At 51.1% G+C, this 15,497-nt stretch overlaps 1 protein-coding gene across 3 annotated transcripts in view; it reads right to left on the minus strand.

Annotated features, from left to right (window-relative positions):
- Positions 1–15,497, minus strand: part of GFRA2 (GDNF family receptor alpha 2) — a 138,153-nt gene that overhangs the window by 80,508 nt on the left and 42,148 nt on the right. For all 3 annotated transcript variants that reach the window (XM_049631508.1, XM_049631506.1, XM_049631507.1), the window contains exon 4: positions 13,916–14,270. In XM_049631508.1, the coding sequence (XP_049487465.1) occupies positions 13,916–14,270 (355 nt within the window). The remainder of the gene's footprint in view (positions 1–13,915; positions 14,271–15,497) is intronic.

Here is a 15,497-nt window from a genome sequence, read left to right on the forward strand (position 1 = left end):
GAGAAACAGGCAGAAGAGGTGGCCAAAGTGTCTCCTCCTCCCCGGGCCTCTGTGGACATGTTCCCAGCAGGGGGAAGGAGGAGGCAGGGGTCTCCCAGACCTGTTCACCTGCCCAGCTTTCTTCCCACCCTGCGTACCTTCTGGGGGATGAGAACCCACCTCTGCTCCAAGCACAGCTCGACAGGGAGAGCTGGCAGCTTAACTGCCTTTGCTGCTGTGGCCCCCAGGTCTTCTGAGCTCACTGGTTACCACTTCGTAACTACTAGTTGATTTCTCAGGGATTTCCCATCCCTGCTGGAACTAGGGGAGGATTAGCAAGCAGCAGGCAATGATCCTTGCTTAGTTTACTTACAACTCCCCAAGAGAAGCAAAGCACTTAGGAAAACCAAGTGGAGAAAATATGCCACTGCCCCAGACCTTCCTTCCAGGCTCAGCCTGCCAGGCCTCTCCAAAGTGCCCCACGAACCCCTGTCCTCAACCTCACCAGCCAGCTTGTTTTTTAATGGTGTCAACACCCATACCGATTCCTAACATTTTCCACTTTGGGCATCATCTTTCCTTGCCTTTGGATAGTGGCTAAAGAGGCCTTGGCATGTTTCATTCTAAAACTCATTGGCTCCATTACAGCCCTCACCCTGCACACTGTGACAAGTTAGAGGAAACAGACCGCACTCTCCTTAATGACCTGCTCCGACTGAGAGCAACCAAAACCCAAGAGAAGCTAGCCACAAGCACTCACACCCACCATGGAGACACTGCTTCATTCCAGTCCCCTGTCTCCCCCGGACCCTGAGGAAGTCCCAGGTCGGGACCCAAGAGCTCTCTGAGGGTCTTGCTGCCTGGTACCGACTCCCCTCTGAGGGCCTAGGAGGCAGTGGCCCCTACCTTCTGGCAGGCTCGGATCCAGATACAAGTTTTTCCCATAAGAGTGAATGCACGTGTGTGTGAAGAACAAGTGGGGTATGTCATCCCTGGGGACACAAACCCGTAGGGAAAACTAGACCTCCATTAAAACCTGGTAAGCTTGTATGTATGGAGATGCTAACAAAGACTGAATGTTAACAATATATTTAGAGAAAAAAAATAGCTCACAAAACAGCACATACTGCATGACATCATTTTTGTCAAAATACATGTATGCAGATTTACAAAGTCTGGAAGTATATTTTCTCCAAAATGTTTACCATGGCTTATTTCAGGGTGTTAGAGAAGAAGATGATTTCTACTTTCTTTAGTACGCTTGCTTGAATGATGTGTTATAGTGAGTGCATATCACTTTTATAGTCAGCAAAAATGGTAAAGTGAATTTCGCTTTAAAAATTAGGGAAAGAGGGGCGCCTGGGTGGCTCAGTCGGTTAAGCAGCCGACTTCGGCTCAGGTCATGATCTCGCGGTCCGTGAGTTCGAGCCCCGCGTCGGGCTCTGTGCTGACAGCTCAGAGCCTGGAGCCTGCTTCAGAGTCTGTGTCTCCCTCTCTCTGACCCTCCCCCGTTCATGCTCTGTCTCTCTCTGTCTCAAAAATAAATAAACGTTAAAAAAATTAAAAAAAAAAATTAGGGAAAGAGGTGCCTGGTGGCTCAGTCAGTTGGGCGTCCCGACTTTTGATTTCGGCTCAGGTCATCATCTCACAGTTCATGGGTTTGAGCCCCACATCGGGTTCTGTGCTAACAGCATGCAGCCTACTTAAGATTCTCTCTCTCTCCCTCTCTTTCTCTCTCTCTCTCTGCCCCTCCCCCGCTCTTTGTGTGTGTACATGCATGCTCTGTCTCTCTCTCAAAATAAATGAAACTTTAAAAAATAAATTAAAAGTAAATAAAAATTAGAGAAAAAAGGAAAGAGAAAGGGGAGGGGAGGGAACCTCCTAGATCATGTAATCCATTCATCCATTCTCTTCACATGACCCCAAGAGACAGGAGATCCATGCCACATCTGTTCAGAAAGAACCTACAAAGCCCATCCAACCAGACACTCATCCGAGGCTTGCCAAGGGGCCTCCAGCCTCTGCTTAGTCCATACCTCTGAGGACGGGGAACTCACTACCCATCCCAGTTTCCAGTAAGATCAGAGTCAGATACTAACAAAGGTAGTACCAGGACGGCAGCAGTATTGGGATTTAGTATAACTCCTAGTCCAGGACCCTTTTCACCAGACTCTATTTCTTCCTCTTCGTAAGCAACAAATTTGGAAAAATCCTGGGTCTGTTGAAATTGCAACATACAGTGGGAGGCCTGGGAGGGACAGGGGGAGACCCTATGTGCTCTGTGTCTCCCCAGGGCATCTCAAAGTTCCAACCTCATGCATACACATGCACATACATGCACACACTCTCTTTCACCTGTGGCACCTTCTGCTCTGAGCAGCACATTTCTTCCTGCCTGGAACAAACACGCCCAGTCCTGCTTCTCCCTCCTGTCCCCCTCCCCTGGAAGCCTCTGCCCCTAGGGCACCCTGTCCTCCTTCCCACCCCAGCCACAGGACCCGGGACTCCACACCACCCTCCGTGGCTCTTCCAGCCACACGGCTCCCTTTCTCTGAATGCCTACAGCAAGCAGCCTAATCCTTACAACACTTAATTAACTGGGGCCTCCTCTTCGTATTTAATGTTTTCAGACGTGTGAGCCTTGTCTCCCCAAATGAGCTTATACGCTCTTTGAAGGAAGTAATGTTTACCTTGTGCCTGTATGCCAGGCCCCACGCTCACTGCTCTTTCTACATTACCTCACTTAATCCCATAATCTCCATCCCAAGCCCCGGTCTTTCTCCTGAATTCCCACATACACAAACACTTCACTGGGATTTCCACTTGTTTCCGATGATAGGCTTGAAACAGACCTCTTCCCTCTATGCCTAGACCTTCTCCTCTTCCTCATCCTCTCTTCTCTCAGGTAATGGCTTCATCAGTCAGCAGACCACCAGGCCAGAGACCATGGACTCCTCACTCCCTTGGGTCCCTATCCTAAAGTCCCCTGGAACTGACCTCTAAAGGTCTCTGAAGTGTGTCTGTGACCCAGCCCCTCCATACTCACCCTGTGCCTTGGCCTGACCCCAGAACCCATCAGAATGTGGTCCCAGTGGGACTCCCAGTCTCCAGCCTCACTCTTCTCAGACCATTGTGTACACAGCAGCAAAAGAAATCTTTCCAAAACACTGGCAGGATCATGTCACTCTCTTGCTTAAAAGACTTCATGATGTCCCGTTTTCTTCTGGAGAAAATCACACTGCTTTCCCTGTGCTTCCATAGGGTCCCCACTTTATAACACATGCATTCCCTCTGGAAGGACCAGAGGCCTGCTTCCTTGTACAGACCTATTCCCCCCTCTAACTCAGCCCAGATATCCCCCAAAGCTGCCTTCCGCAAGGGCCCCCGCCAACTTCAGTGGGGCCAGCCCTCCACCTCTCAGCCAGTACCAAGGCAGGCCTGTGATTTACCTGAGCATCCTGGGTGCTGAGCACCCAGAGCAGCCCTGTTGAATGGGTTACCAAGCTTCAATGTGGCATAATCACGTTGCTGTCCTTATTTTGATGAGGAACCCAGAGGCTCCGTGATGTTAAAGCTGCCCAAGCTCACACAGCTGCCTAGGTGAGGCTCTGAACCTGCCCAAGCTCACACAACTGCCTAGGTGAGGATCTGAAGCTAGGACTGTGACTCCAGCTACTTCATGCTGCCCTGTGAATAATACATCTGAGGAGTCTTCTCTTGAGCATGTCACAGTGCTCAGAGAGCACCCGCCATGGGCCAGGTGGAAGAGAAGTCACACACCCGGGAGGACCCCTGCCAGACTAAAGCAGTACACCATGGGCAAGGCAGGCTATGAGCAGCTATCCCAAAATTTCCCTACTGCTCCACAATGAAGAGTGAGTATCTTATGACTCCTTCATTAATAGCCCAATGTCCTGGTTCTACTCTGCATCAGGGCACCAACGGCAGTGTGATATGCTTACTCGCCTTCGAGACCCTGGGATAATAGAATCACCTGTATGAGAGCTGTGAGTCTTCCACTAAGAACCTCCAAAAGGGCCCTGAGGCAGACAGCCAGCTCCAGGATACCAGGCTAGTGCTACTTAGGAAGAAGGGGAACTGCCTCATCCCTGTGGATACCACCCCGGGAGGACAAAGAACATGTCCTGGCTGACCATGGAAAAAGCCACATCCTGCCCCTTGAATGCCGGAGAGGAATGCCCATGCAGGTAGCCCCAGGGGCACCTCTCAAATACTCCTTGGTGTTGTAGTGCATGCCTCCTGGCTGAAGAAGGCTGAAAAAGCAAGGTTCCTCAGGCAGCCTCAGGCCATCTTCTCCAGGAGGGTGGGTCATCTAGGTCATTCAGAAGACCATGGGGTTTAGAAAAAGTCTCTTCCCACATTTAAGGGCCCTTCTGGCCATAACTAGAAAAGCTGAGTCAGTGGCAACCATATCATTGCCCCTCAGAGCCCAGGGAGGATATGGAAGGTGGGATGTTTGGGGTCCTAATCACATTGCAGTGTATGTGTCCGCATCAAAGACCATCAGGCACATGGGGCCCACACCATACACTGTATCTTCAAGGCTGGGCAGCCTCAGGATCACAGACTGACCCTGGCCAAGGGTGTGGCCCTAGGACCTACAGGGTGTTATGGCAGAGGGCCTGAGAGTGCTCACGGTGGCAGTGACCCCCACCCTACACTTGTCAAAGCCATACCAGCACTGGGTTCCCCTTGGCCCTTTCTTCACTGAACAGGCGGATGAGCAACTCTCTACGCTGCACACACTCCCTTTCCTTGAGGATCTTTCCCAGGAAGCTCTGACCAACCAACGGACAAACATTTCTATAGCTCTGATCAAGCTTCTGTAATCACCTCTTCACCCAAACTGCTGTGGAAGAAGTCACCAGTGCCTTCCACTTTCCCAAATCCAATGGTCAGCTGTGTGTCCTCATCTTTCTGGACTTCTCAACAGCATCTGGCACAGCCGTCCACTCCCTCTTTCTCAAAAACCTCCTTCTGACTCCTGGGACATCATAATAACACCACCAACCCCTTACCAGACACTTACAGGTGCCAGGCACATTCTCAGTACCTCCGCCCAGGCCAGCCTCTCCCTGGGGGACCCTGTCCATTGCCCTAGCCTTGAATACCAGAAATATGCTAATGACCCTCAGAATTTATAACCCCAGTCAAGCTCCAGATAGGAATGTCTCCAAGGCATCTCAAAATTAACATGCCTAAAATGGAATTCCTGATTTATCTCCCATCCAAGCCTTCACCATCTCGGAAAATGGCACGGTCACACACCAAGCTGCTCAAGCCATAAGCCAGCAGGTTACCCTGGAATTCCTTCATCTCCTCACTCCTACATCAAGGTATATCATTTCTATCTCCAAACATCACACATCAGCCCACTTATCTCTCTACACACAGACACCCCCTGGCCTGAGCTGCCATCACTTCTGGTCTGGTGATACTAGGATAACCACTTCCCAGGCTGCTTGAGACCATTCTTGCCCCCTCCCTTGGGTCTCCACACAGTAGCCAGAGTCATCTTTTCATATCCCAATTTAAATAATGTCACTAGCTGGATTCAAAGCTTCCTTTAATTGCACTCAGAAAAAAATCCAAATTCCTTGTTATAAAACAAATATGTCATGGAGGTGTAATGTACAGCACGGGGAATATGGTCAATAATATTGTAGTAACTTTGTGTGGTGACACAGGATGACTACACTTACCATAATGAACACTGCATAACGTATGGAACTGTCAAATCATTATGTCACGTACCTGAAACTGATGTAATGTTGTATGTCAACTACATTTCAATCTACAACAAAACCCAAACTCCTTGCCGTGGCCTGCAAGGCCCTGTGTGACCTGGCACTGCCTGCCCCCTCCACTTGCTCCTGCTCTTCTCCCCCGGAGTCCCTTCTGCTCCAGCCATGCCAGCTTTCTTTCATTTCCCCAGCAATGCAAACCCTCCACTCCTCCAAACCTCTGCACATGCTATTTCTTCTGCGTGAAATGTTCTCCCCCATTTGTCTTACCTATGGCTTCTTGTTTGTCATGTCTCCGTTACATGTCACCTCCTCAGATAAATTTGTCCTGGCCCCCTGTCCAAGTAGCTCTCCCCTCCTTCCCCATTATCCTCTATTTCTACATCCTGCTCATTTTGCAAATGTTAATTATATATTTATCTGTTTACTCCTATCTCCTCCATCAGACTATATAAGCTCCAGGGGTGCAGGGACCATCTCTATCATGTTCTCATGCCTAGCACAGTGCCTGACATACAATAAATATTTGTTAAATAAGTCAACAGAGTAGTAACATAAAAATACAACAAAACCAGAGACCTAACTAGGGAGACACAGTACTAAAGGAAAGTCATGTGATCAGTGCCACATTAAGTATACAGCAAAGTTCTAGAAAGCATCAGTAGAAGACATAGCTAGGAGATGGGGACTAAACAGGCTTTGAATGAAGAGTAAGTCTTCATGCTATAGACTGAATGTTCATGTCCCTCCAAACTGATATGTTCAAACCCTGATCCTCAGTGTGATGGTATTTGGAGGTAGAGTTTCCAAGAGGTAATTAGATCATGAGGGTAGAACCCCCATGATGGAATTTGTGCCTTTATATAAAAAGGAAGGGACACCAGATCTCTCTCTGCGTGCACATTCCAAGGAAGGCCACTTGAGGACATGACCCTCACCAAGAGCTCAACCATGCTGCTACCCTGATCTCAGACTTCCAGCCTCCAGAACTGTGAGAAGATGTTTGCTGTTTCAGCACCCCACCCCCTTCTATGGAATTTTGTTAGAGCAACCCTAAGATATTAAGTAGCAAGCCAGTAGACAGCTCATATCAATGAGTGGAAGTGGAAATAATCAAGGATCCTAGGGCACAACCAAGATGATGGCAGCTGAAAGTGTGCCCTGGTCCCATCTAAGCAAACACACGCACAAGCGTAGGTAATGCCTATGGTAGGAACAGACCTTACTGGTTTACATTCTGATCCTCTCTGCATAGTGGCATCTCTCCCAGATGGGTCATTCCTCCTGCCAATCATCCAGTACTGGAGGGGTTCTTGTGCAGAACTCTGCAAGAGGGGACCTTAGCTAGACAAGGGGTGCACCACCACATCTCTGTGGGGCGTGAGCTCTATGCAGCCCAGATGCCCGGAGAGTTACCCTGGATGGGAAAGGTTAAAGGCACTCTCTGCCCAGCCATGCTAATACCTCTGCAGCAGGCAAAGCTGGAAGATGTAAACTAGATGTCTAGGCAGCAGCTTCTCACCGTGTTTATTTTCCCAGAGCCTTAGTAAAATAATGTTCAAAATTCCAGCTTGGTCTCAATGTATCACAGGAAATTCCAAGAGGAGTCATTTGGGCAGGACCCTTGCTAAGGCCAGCAGCAGGAGCCAGCATGGGATCCCCAGTGTCTCTGGCAAGGTTGAAGATCCCAGGATGCTGCCACACAAAGCGTTTCCCTCCACTGGCAACCTTGCTGGTTAGGTTTGCTTCAGGAAGAGGATGATGTCTGTACCCCATGGCACTCCTGGGCACAGCTTTGCTCTGGAGGTAGACTGGGATGTGGGGTTCTGAGCTCTGCTCAAGACCGGGCAGACCCCTAAGCCAGGTTCATGTGTACGGCTGCTCTCACTGTTACCAAAGTGACCCAGGGGAGACCTGGTAGGTAACAGAGCAGAACTGTGATGTCAAGAGAACCTGAGTGGAAATGCTATCATCTAGTTTATTGTGTGGCTCTATTCTCGCTGCAGAGGCAACAAACAGAGTGCTGACGCTGGACTATAAGCAAACTGAGGACAAGGACCTCCACCTACTTCATGAACTCTCTGATCTGAGTATGAGACCTGGTCCACAGTGGATGATCAATAAATAGTTGTCAGATGAATAAAGCAATGGCCCTAAGACCTGCATTCCTCCTGCTCCAGGTGACCCACTGGGCCCAGGAACACTGGCTGGATTCCAGCAGGGCAGCCATTGTGCCCCTCCTGTGCCTGTAGCAGGTATTGCTAATCAATCATTCACAGTCCTCCAGGCAGCCAATCCAAGCTGGCCATCTAGACAAGGCAGAGGTTCTTAAGTTTTGAGAGATCAAGGAACCCTTTAAGAATCTAATGAAAGCAACGCATTTCTCTCTGGAACATACACACAAAACTTTGTATATGATTTCAAAATATTCCAGACCCTCTCCTTTAAAAGAAGTGAAGGCTTGGAAGCCCCAGAGCCCATTCACCCCATGCAAATAATCACCTGCTGCTGTTTATGGAGATAACTCGCTGAAAACATCAGTCAACAGATTCTACAGAGTCCAAAGGAAGCTGAGGGACCACCCCAAGGAGCCAAGAATCAAATGCAAACCTGTCCACATACACTGCCTACATCCCCAGACATGCCCCAGTGAGGCAAGAGGCTGAGCTTGCTGAAGAGACTCCTCCCCGCTCCCTGTGGACAACCTTGATTGGGGGGGGGGGGGGAGGGACGGGGTCCCCAGCCCCTCTGCCTTCCCGGCAGTCCTCCTGGACAAGGACAGTGTCCACTGCACAGGGGGCCCAGGCAGCCAGGGCAGCCCCAGGCTGGAATCTATTTATACACATCCTCAGCACCCAGAGGTTAAATTACAGCCCAGGACATGGCACAGGGCCAGCACCGAGTTATTTATATCCTCTTGGCAGACCAAGAGGAACAGGGCATTTCAGAGGGCCTCTTCTAAACGAGGCCTGAAAGGGACACAGTTTACAGGACAACATAACCATCCTCCCCACAGCTTCCCAGGCACATACACACACACACACACACACACACACACACGTGCGCGCACAATCCAGACTGTCCTTGCAGTAAGTATAAGCGGAGAGTAGACATCAGAAGATTGTGTTAAAAAAAAAAAAGTAGGTCATGGCCCATTGGGGGGCTAGGGTGAGAGAATTCAGCCAAATTCCATGGATTCATTCCAAGAGATTCTCTGGGCTTTCCAGACTCTGTATCAGAAGACTTTTAAAGGAAAAGCCTCTCCTGGACTTAAGTTTACAGCTCTAAAGGCTCATGGGATACAAACCAGACAAAAGCCAGAGACAGAGCATTCAAATTCAGGGCCAGTTGGAACCAGGGAGCAGGAAGCTTCCACGCTGATCCTGGTCCAAAGAGTCAGGGGAGGATTCAGAAGTGCTTCCCATAAACCCTGGCCCCAGCACAGAGATGTCCTTGTTTAACCAAAGGCTTCTTCAAACCCCAACACCTTGTGTTTAGTGACATTTCATAAGACGGCACAGTGGAGTCTGTTAAATATCACACTGGGGATATACAAGGCCTGCCCCTGGGTATGCCACAAAGCAGATCAACAGACTTGCTTTAATGCAGTGCCAGTTGAGGTGGGCTCTGGCAGAGCTGTCCCCCAGGAATCCTGGGCCAAGATTCACTCGGAGAGAAGCATAGCCAGGCCCCAACTCCCCCAGCAGGAAAGCGAAGGGGGCCAGGCAGGCTTGGCAAAGTGAGGACTGGGTGCTATAGCACTGGAGCACCAGGCATGTCCCAAGAGATGCCTGCCAGCAAGAGCCTCATTCTCCAAGAGTCAGCCCAAAGAAGTTTTCCCATGATCCCCATCAAAGCCAGTTTTGTCCGTTAAAGTGACCAGGAAAGGAAGGCTTGGGGTCTCCGTTTCCTGATCCAAACGTCACGGCACTGAGTTCACCCATTTCACAGTAAAGATTTCCACCTGTGGTGCCTATTTTGGAGGGCAGAAACCTGGAAGGACCCAATGCTAGGCAAGAAAGGGAGGGTGCTTCTCCCTAGGCATATGGAGAACAAAGTCTGGGCTACCTCTTCTCTTCATGCCCCCCTCTAGCCACCCATCACCTCCTGGGCTCCTCCGTGACATGGGGAAAGGGTCCATGGATCCGTAAGTCAGGCTTGCAAGAACATGGAAAATCATCAACTCCTCCCCTTCCAGGCCTGTCCCTAGGTCCTTCAAATCTGCCCTCCCATGCCTTCTACCCCAACAAGGGGTCTCTGTTGTATTCTCTTGTGCCAAGAGCTCATCTCCCCAGAAATATACCTCAAGTGGAGGTGCAGGAGGAGAAAGCGGCCCCCAAACCCAGACTCACAGACCTGGGAAGGGTCCTTGCAGACTGGTGAGCGTCCCTACGTGATCAATGAAGAAACCAAGGGCATGAGGAGTGAAATGGCCCACCCGGGACCACTCAGGAGACCAGGGGCAGGTCTGCCAGCTCTAGGGTGACCACGATGACCACTTCCACCCACCACCTATCAATCTGTTTCGCCCCACTGTACCTCAAGCCTCAGCTCTGAGTCATAGGCAAAGCTCCCCAGAGAACACCTGGCCAGGCTTTTATAACCCCCAGGCCCTGCCAGCCCCATCCTGGATGCAGATCCTCCTTCAGCCTTGTCCTACCACTTTCAGGACCACACTTTAAATCTGTTCAGGGATGGGAGCTGGGCAGGGAGGGTTAGAGGAATGCCCTGGTTCTAGACCGAGAGCTCACCCTGTCACCTCATCCTGGGGCACCTAGAACTTCAACACTTGACCGAATTCAAACATCTAGAGACTGCACTGTTGGCGGGTCCTGCGATCGCTGTCTAAATTTATGTCCTGTTGCATGGAGCCTCCTCCAGTTGGCTTAGTGCCTCTCAGAGGCTGTCAGCCCTTAGCTCCAGGGACGCCTCATTCCAGACTTTCTCAACCCTTAATCTCATTGAAACACCCCTTCTGGTTCTACAATATGAGGCTTAATCCCCATCTCCTGTTTCTGGCTTCCCCCACCCCTGGAATAAGAAACAAAAAAATCCCTCCGGCTCTTTAAACAGACACAGATGTTCTAGAAGCCTGAAATTATCCTGCTCTCAACTCCCCCCCTCTCACTCAGGACCATGGACCTCCCCCACCCCCACATTGAGGAACCACACACACTGTCCTCCCTTAACACAGGACTCATGAAGGGGATGCTGGTGCTCTTGTGGCTTGTCTGCTACCGCTCCTCATGGAGACGGCTGAGGCCGGCTCGTCCGCTGGCCTTGGTGCACCTGGCCCACAGGTGCGCACAGGCTCCTGCATGTTCCAGCCTGTCGTCACTGGACTTGGACTCAGGTTGGCCCTCCAGTTCCCTCCCAGGCCCAGCTCCTAATCCATCTGTCATTCCACAAACACTATGTGTAACAGCCTGGTGGGTCATGTCAGCACTTAGAAGAAGGAGAGGATGTTATGTGCATTCAAAAACTACCATGCTCCCTTCCAGTGTGCTCTGGAACTCGTGTGGGTCATCATGGTCCCACTTTATCCCAGCCACCACGAGGCACAGAGCTCCAGCTCAGTGACTGCTAGATCGCACACCTGAGGCACTGGCTCCCGACTTCCTTTGCAGGGCCCTGGATTTCTGCCTCTAACCATCCTCTTGCTGTATGTGTGGTTTGTTTTAAATCACCTCAATCAGTGTCTGTAAGTGACAAGGCCTATTTTTTTTAAGTAAACAAAAGAGAAAAGCCTACCATCTTCACAGCTTTCCCAAGCCCTGCAGCGAGCTCTTGGGATCAGGCCTGTCTCTGAACTCAGGCAGTGCTTGTTTTCCAAACCAAAACAGCACTTCCCCTTCATCGAACACGACCCCCCCCCACCGGCACTCCCATGGTAGAAAGAGGCCTCTCTTCCCCCTGCAGCCTCTATCACGGGGTGTGTGTGTGTCTCTCTCTCTCCTGTGCGTGCATGTCCTCAACAAGAGGGTTTGCCTCCACTTCTGCCTCCTGCCATGCCTGAACCAACTATAGCTGGTTTCCACCCGCCACTCACTCACTCACACAGATTCACACACTCCCTCTCACACTCATGCACTCTCAAACTCACACACATCCATACGCCCCCCCACGTACACACTCTCACACTTCCTCACAGGCACACTCACATACTCTCTTGTACACACATGTACACACCATGAGGCACCATGTCTCAGTCACCCCCTCCCTCAGGAACCTCTCTCTCCTGGATTCTGGCCCACTTCCTCCTGGCTATCCTTCCACCCTCCAAGCCTCCCTGCCACAAGCCCCACTTCCTTTGCTCCTCCCTGAATAAATGGTATTTCCAGAAGAGTTCTGCCTCACTATCCACACCAAAGGCTTCTCTCATCACCTAAACACTGAGGATGCCCAAATCTGTAGGCCTCTCCAGCCTAGACTCCCTCTTGGGCTCCACCAATCCACCCTGCACCATTTCACTCACTGCTGGGGCTTTAATCACCAACGAGGTGCCCAGCAACTCCCAAACCCACTTCTCCACTCCAGCCTCTTTACTGAGCATGCCCCAGACATTGCCTGGGGCATGGCAATGGTCCTCCAGGCACCTCAAATGCTACACACCCAAAACCCCCACACACACTGAATGGCTCCTTCATCCCATAATTACTTAACTAGGAAACATAGTGGTCACCGTTCATTTATCCATTCAAGAAACGTCTGTGGAGTGCTCACCATGTGCCAGGCTTTACGTGTAGGACGAGGTATGGAGTAAACAAAACAGAAATGACTTCTGCCTCCAGGGAACTTTCAACCAATCACCCAGTCCTGTCAAGTCTACTTACCAATCATATCTGAAATGATACACTTCTGTTCATTCCTACAGCCACTATCTGAGTCCAGTCCAGGATGCTACACTGGAAAAAGCAGTGTGGATGGATGGATCCCAGCTCTGAAATGTATGAGCTGTGTGACCTTAGGCAAGCTACCTTCTATGTCTCTATCTCCTCTTTTGACAGATAAAGATGATAATAGTTATCTACCCGGTAGTTTTGTTGTGAGAATTAAATTAGACAAACCATATAATAAACCAGCATCCAGGACACAGTAAGCAATCTCTGAATATCTCTGCGCCACCATGGCCTCTATTTCTGCAGCAGCCCCACCTGTGGCCTCCCCACCTCACAACCCACACTCCATGTGCACCCACCATCTGCAGTTCCCCATGAGGCCAGGTTCTCTCCTACCCTCCAGCCTTTTGCATATGCTTTTCCAGCTGATACATTCCCTGGCTTTCACCTTCTCATTTTCAAGGTTTAGCTCAAGGCCCCCTCCTCTAGAGCCCCAGACTAAAGCAGATGTCCCTACCCCATGCTGCCTCATCTGAGAGCCACTGCACTGGGATCCCTGCTTTGTCTGCGTCCCCTTCTGGACAGGCTGTTCCTCAGAGAGCACAATGTTCACCTCTGCACACCCAGGTCTTAGAACTGAGCGCTGGGTGCAACAGGGACTCAACAAATGCTTAACAACAAACAGGGAAGACATAAGAACTATACAGAAGCAAATTTCAACTCACGGTAATGACAACCGAAAAAAACCTTGCTAATAATCAGGCTATGCTTATTAAAATGGAGTATACACCAGGCTCTGTGCTAAGCTTCCGACACACATCATGTCACCTAATCCTCACAATAACCGAATGTGGACATTTTTACTCCTGTTTACAGGTGAAGGAATGGCAGCGACTCGGGAAATTTTTACAACTTGCTCCGAGTCACACAGCTAGTAAGTAGAAAAGTCAAACCTGGGCAGTCAGACTCGAACCCACACCCTGCCCCAGCACCAGACTGGCTCAGCTCTCCGTGTGTAAGGAGCTGCCTCTGCGATTTAGGAGGGCCCCATCCTGCCCACCACATGACCTCAACGGGACATGAGGTGGCGGTTTCCTTAAGGAGTGGGGCCGAATTCTGAAGGTCCCTTCTCAGCCCAGCAGACTCTAGGGTCTATGAAATTCTATGCTCGCTGGGTTGTTCACCATGGATTCCCACAGTGCTAAGCACGAGTGAACACAGAGAAGGCAGACAAACCGTAAACGCGGGTCAGAACGGGCAAGTGGACGGCAGGTGTCTGCGCCCGCACGCCAGGGCCCGGGAGCGCGGAGTGGGGGCTGCGGGCGGGCATACCGGCACAGGTGGTCGGTGCGGCACACGCCGCGGAGATCCAGGCAGTTGGGCTTCTCCTTGTCCTCGTAGGAGCAGCTGGGCAGGATGGTCTGCCGGCGGCGCTCGGCGCACGCCCGGTCTCGGCAGGAGCAGAAGAGCATGCGGTAGGTGTACTCGCCCGGCACGCGGTCGAAGAACTGGCGCAGGGCCTTGTGGCACTTGCGGCGGTTGCAGCGCTCCGCGGGAGAGATCTCCCGGTTGCAGATGGAGATGTAGGAGGAGCGCAGCTTCTTGCAGTTGTCGTTCAGGTTGCAGGCCTTAGCGGCATCCAGGCAGTGGTTGCTCTTGGCACTGGCCACCGGGTCTGCCCCTGTCCCTGGGGGTGAAGGAAAGGGAGGTCACGGGCCTGCTGGGGCACGGGAAGACCACCGCCACAGGCCCACTGGGCACACCTCCCAGGGTTCAAGATGCCCTCTACCTCAGTTTCCTCCTCCGTGAAACGGGTCACCCAACAGGCACTAAGGATTAAAATGGGGGAATACACAGCTTAGGACAGCACCTGGTGCACAGCCAGCCTTACCTGTGGTGAGTCAAGATGATGAGGAATGTTAATCCAGGCTCATTTAAAACTTACCACGACCCAAAAGGCAAGCAACTAGAGGGGAGTGGGTTGCTCAGTGGGTTAAGTGTCTGACTCTTGATTCCAGCACAGGTCATGTTTGTGAGATAAAGCCACCCAGCTCTTTGCTGACACTGTGGAGCCTGCTTGGGATTCTCTCTCTTCCTCTCTCTGTCCCTCCCCGACTCGGGTGTGCCTGCTCTCTCTCTCTCTCAAAATAAAAAAATAAACATTTTTTTTTAAAGGCAAGCAACTAGGTAGGTGTTCATGCCCTGTTCACAAAAGTAGATAATGGGAAATAAAATGACTGGTTCACGATCACACAACTGAGTGGCAGGTGAGGCAAGATGGGCTCCCAGGCCCCTGAGCACCCTGCAATGGTACACTTGAACAGGCTTCTGCTCTGGGTACTGCTGGCATTTAGGGAGGGACAATTCTCATCATGGGATCTTCAGCAGCCACCACTACCACCACCCTCACCCCCACCACAGGACCACTGAAAACTGTCCCTACACATTTCAAAATGCCACATGGCAGGGGTGCTACAGCAGCTAGTTAGCATGGAGAACCCCTAAAAAGGAAGCTCCAGGTGGGAGCCCCGGCAGTAGAGGTAAGAGGCTGAAGTCCAGCCTCACACTTTAATGGGGCTGAGCGCATAACCAGCTAAAGGGCACATGTGCTAGATGTTAGGACTCGGCCGTTAGCACCACGGCTTTGAGCTCTGCCATTGGAGTGAGATGTCTTGGACATGAAGCAGGATTCCCACAATCTATAAAGCTCCCTTTGTGCTGGCTACCCCATCCCACAAGTCTCGGCTCTTCTAAGGACCACCTGATCCTCCACTGCCAGCTGACCCCACCCACAGTGCCTCTTGTCCATCCTGATGACAGACTGGAGGGAGGCAGGAATCCAGCCCATACATGCCCACCTGAGACATTCTGGGGAGAGCCAGATGGGAGACCACCTAGCCCTACCTCTTGATTT

Source organism: Panthera uncia, chromosome B1 (assembly GCF_023721935.1).
Source record: "Panthera uncia isolate 11264 chromosome B1, Puncia_PCG_1.0, whole genome shotgun sequence".
NCBI lineage: Eukaryota > Metazoa > Chordata > Mammalia > Carnivora > Felidae > Panthera > Panthera uncia.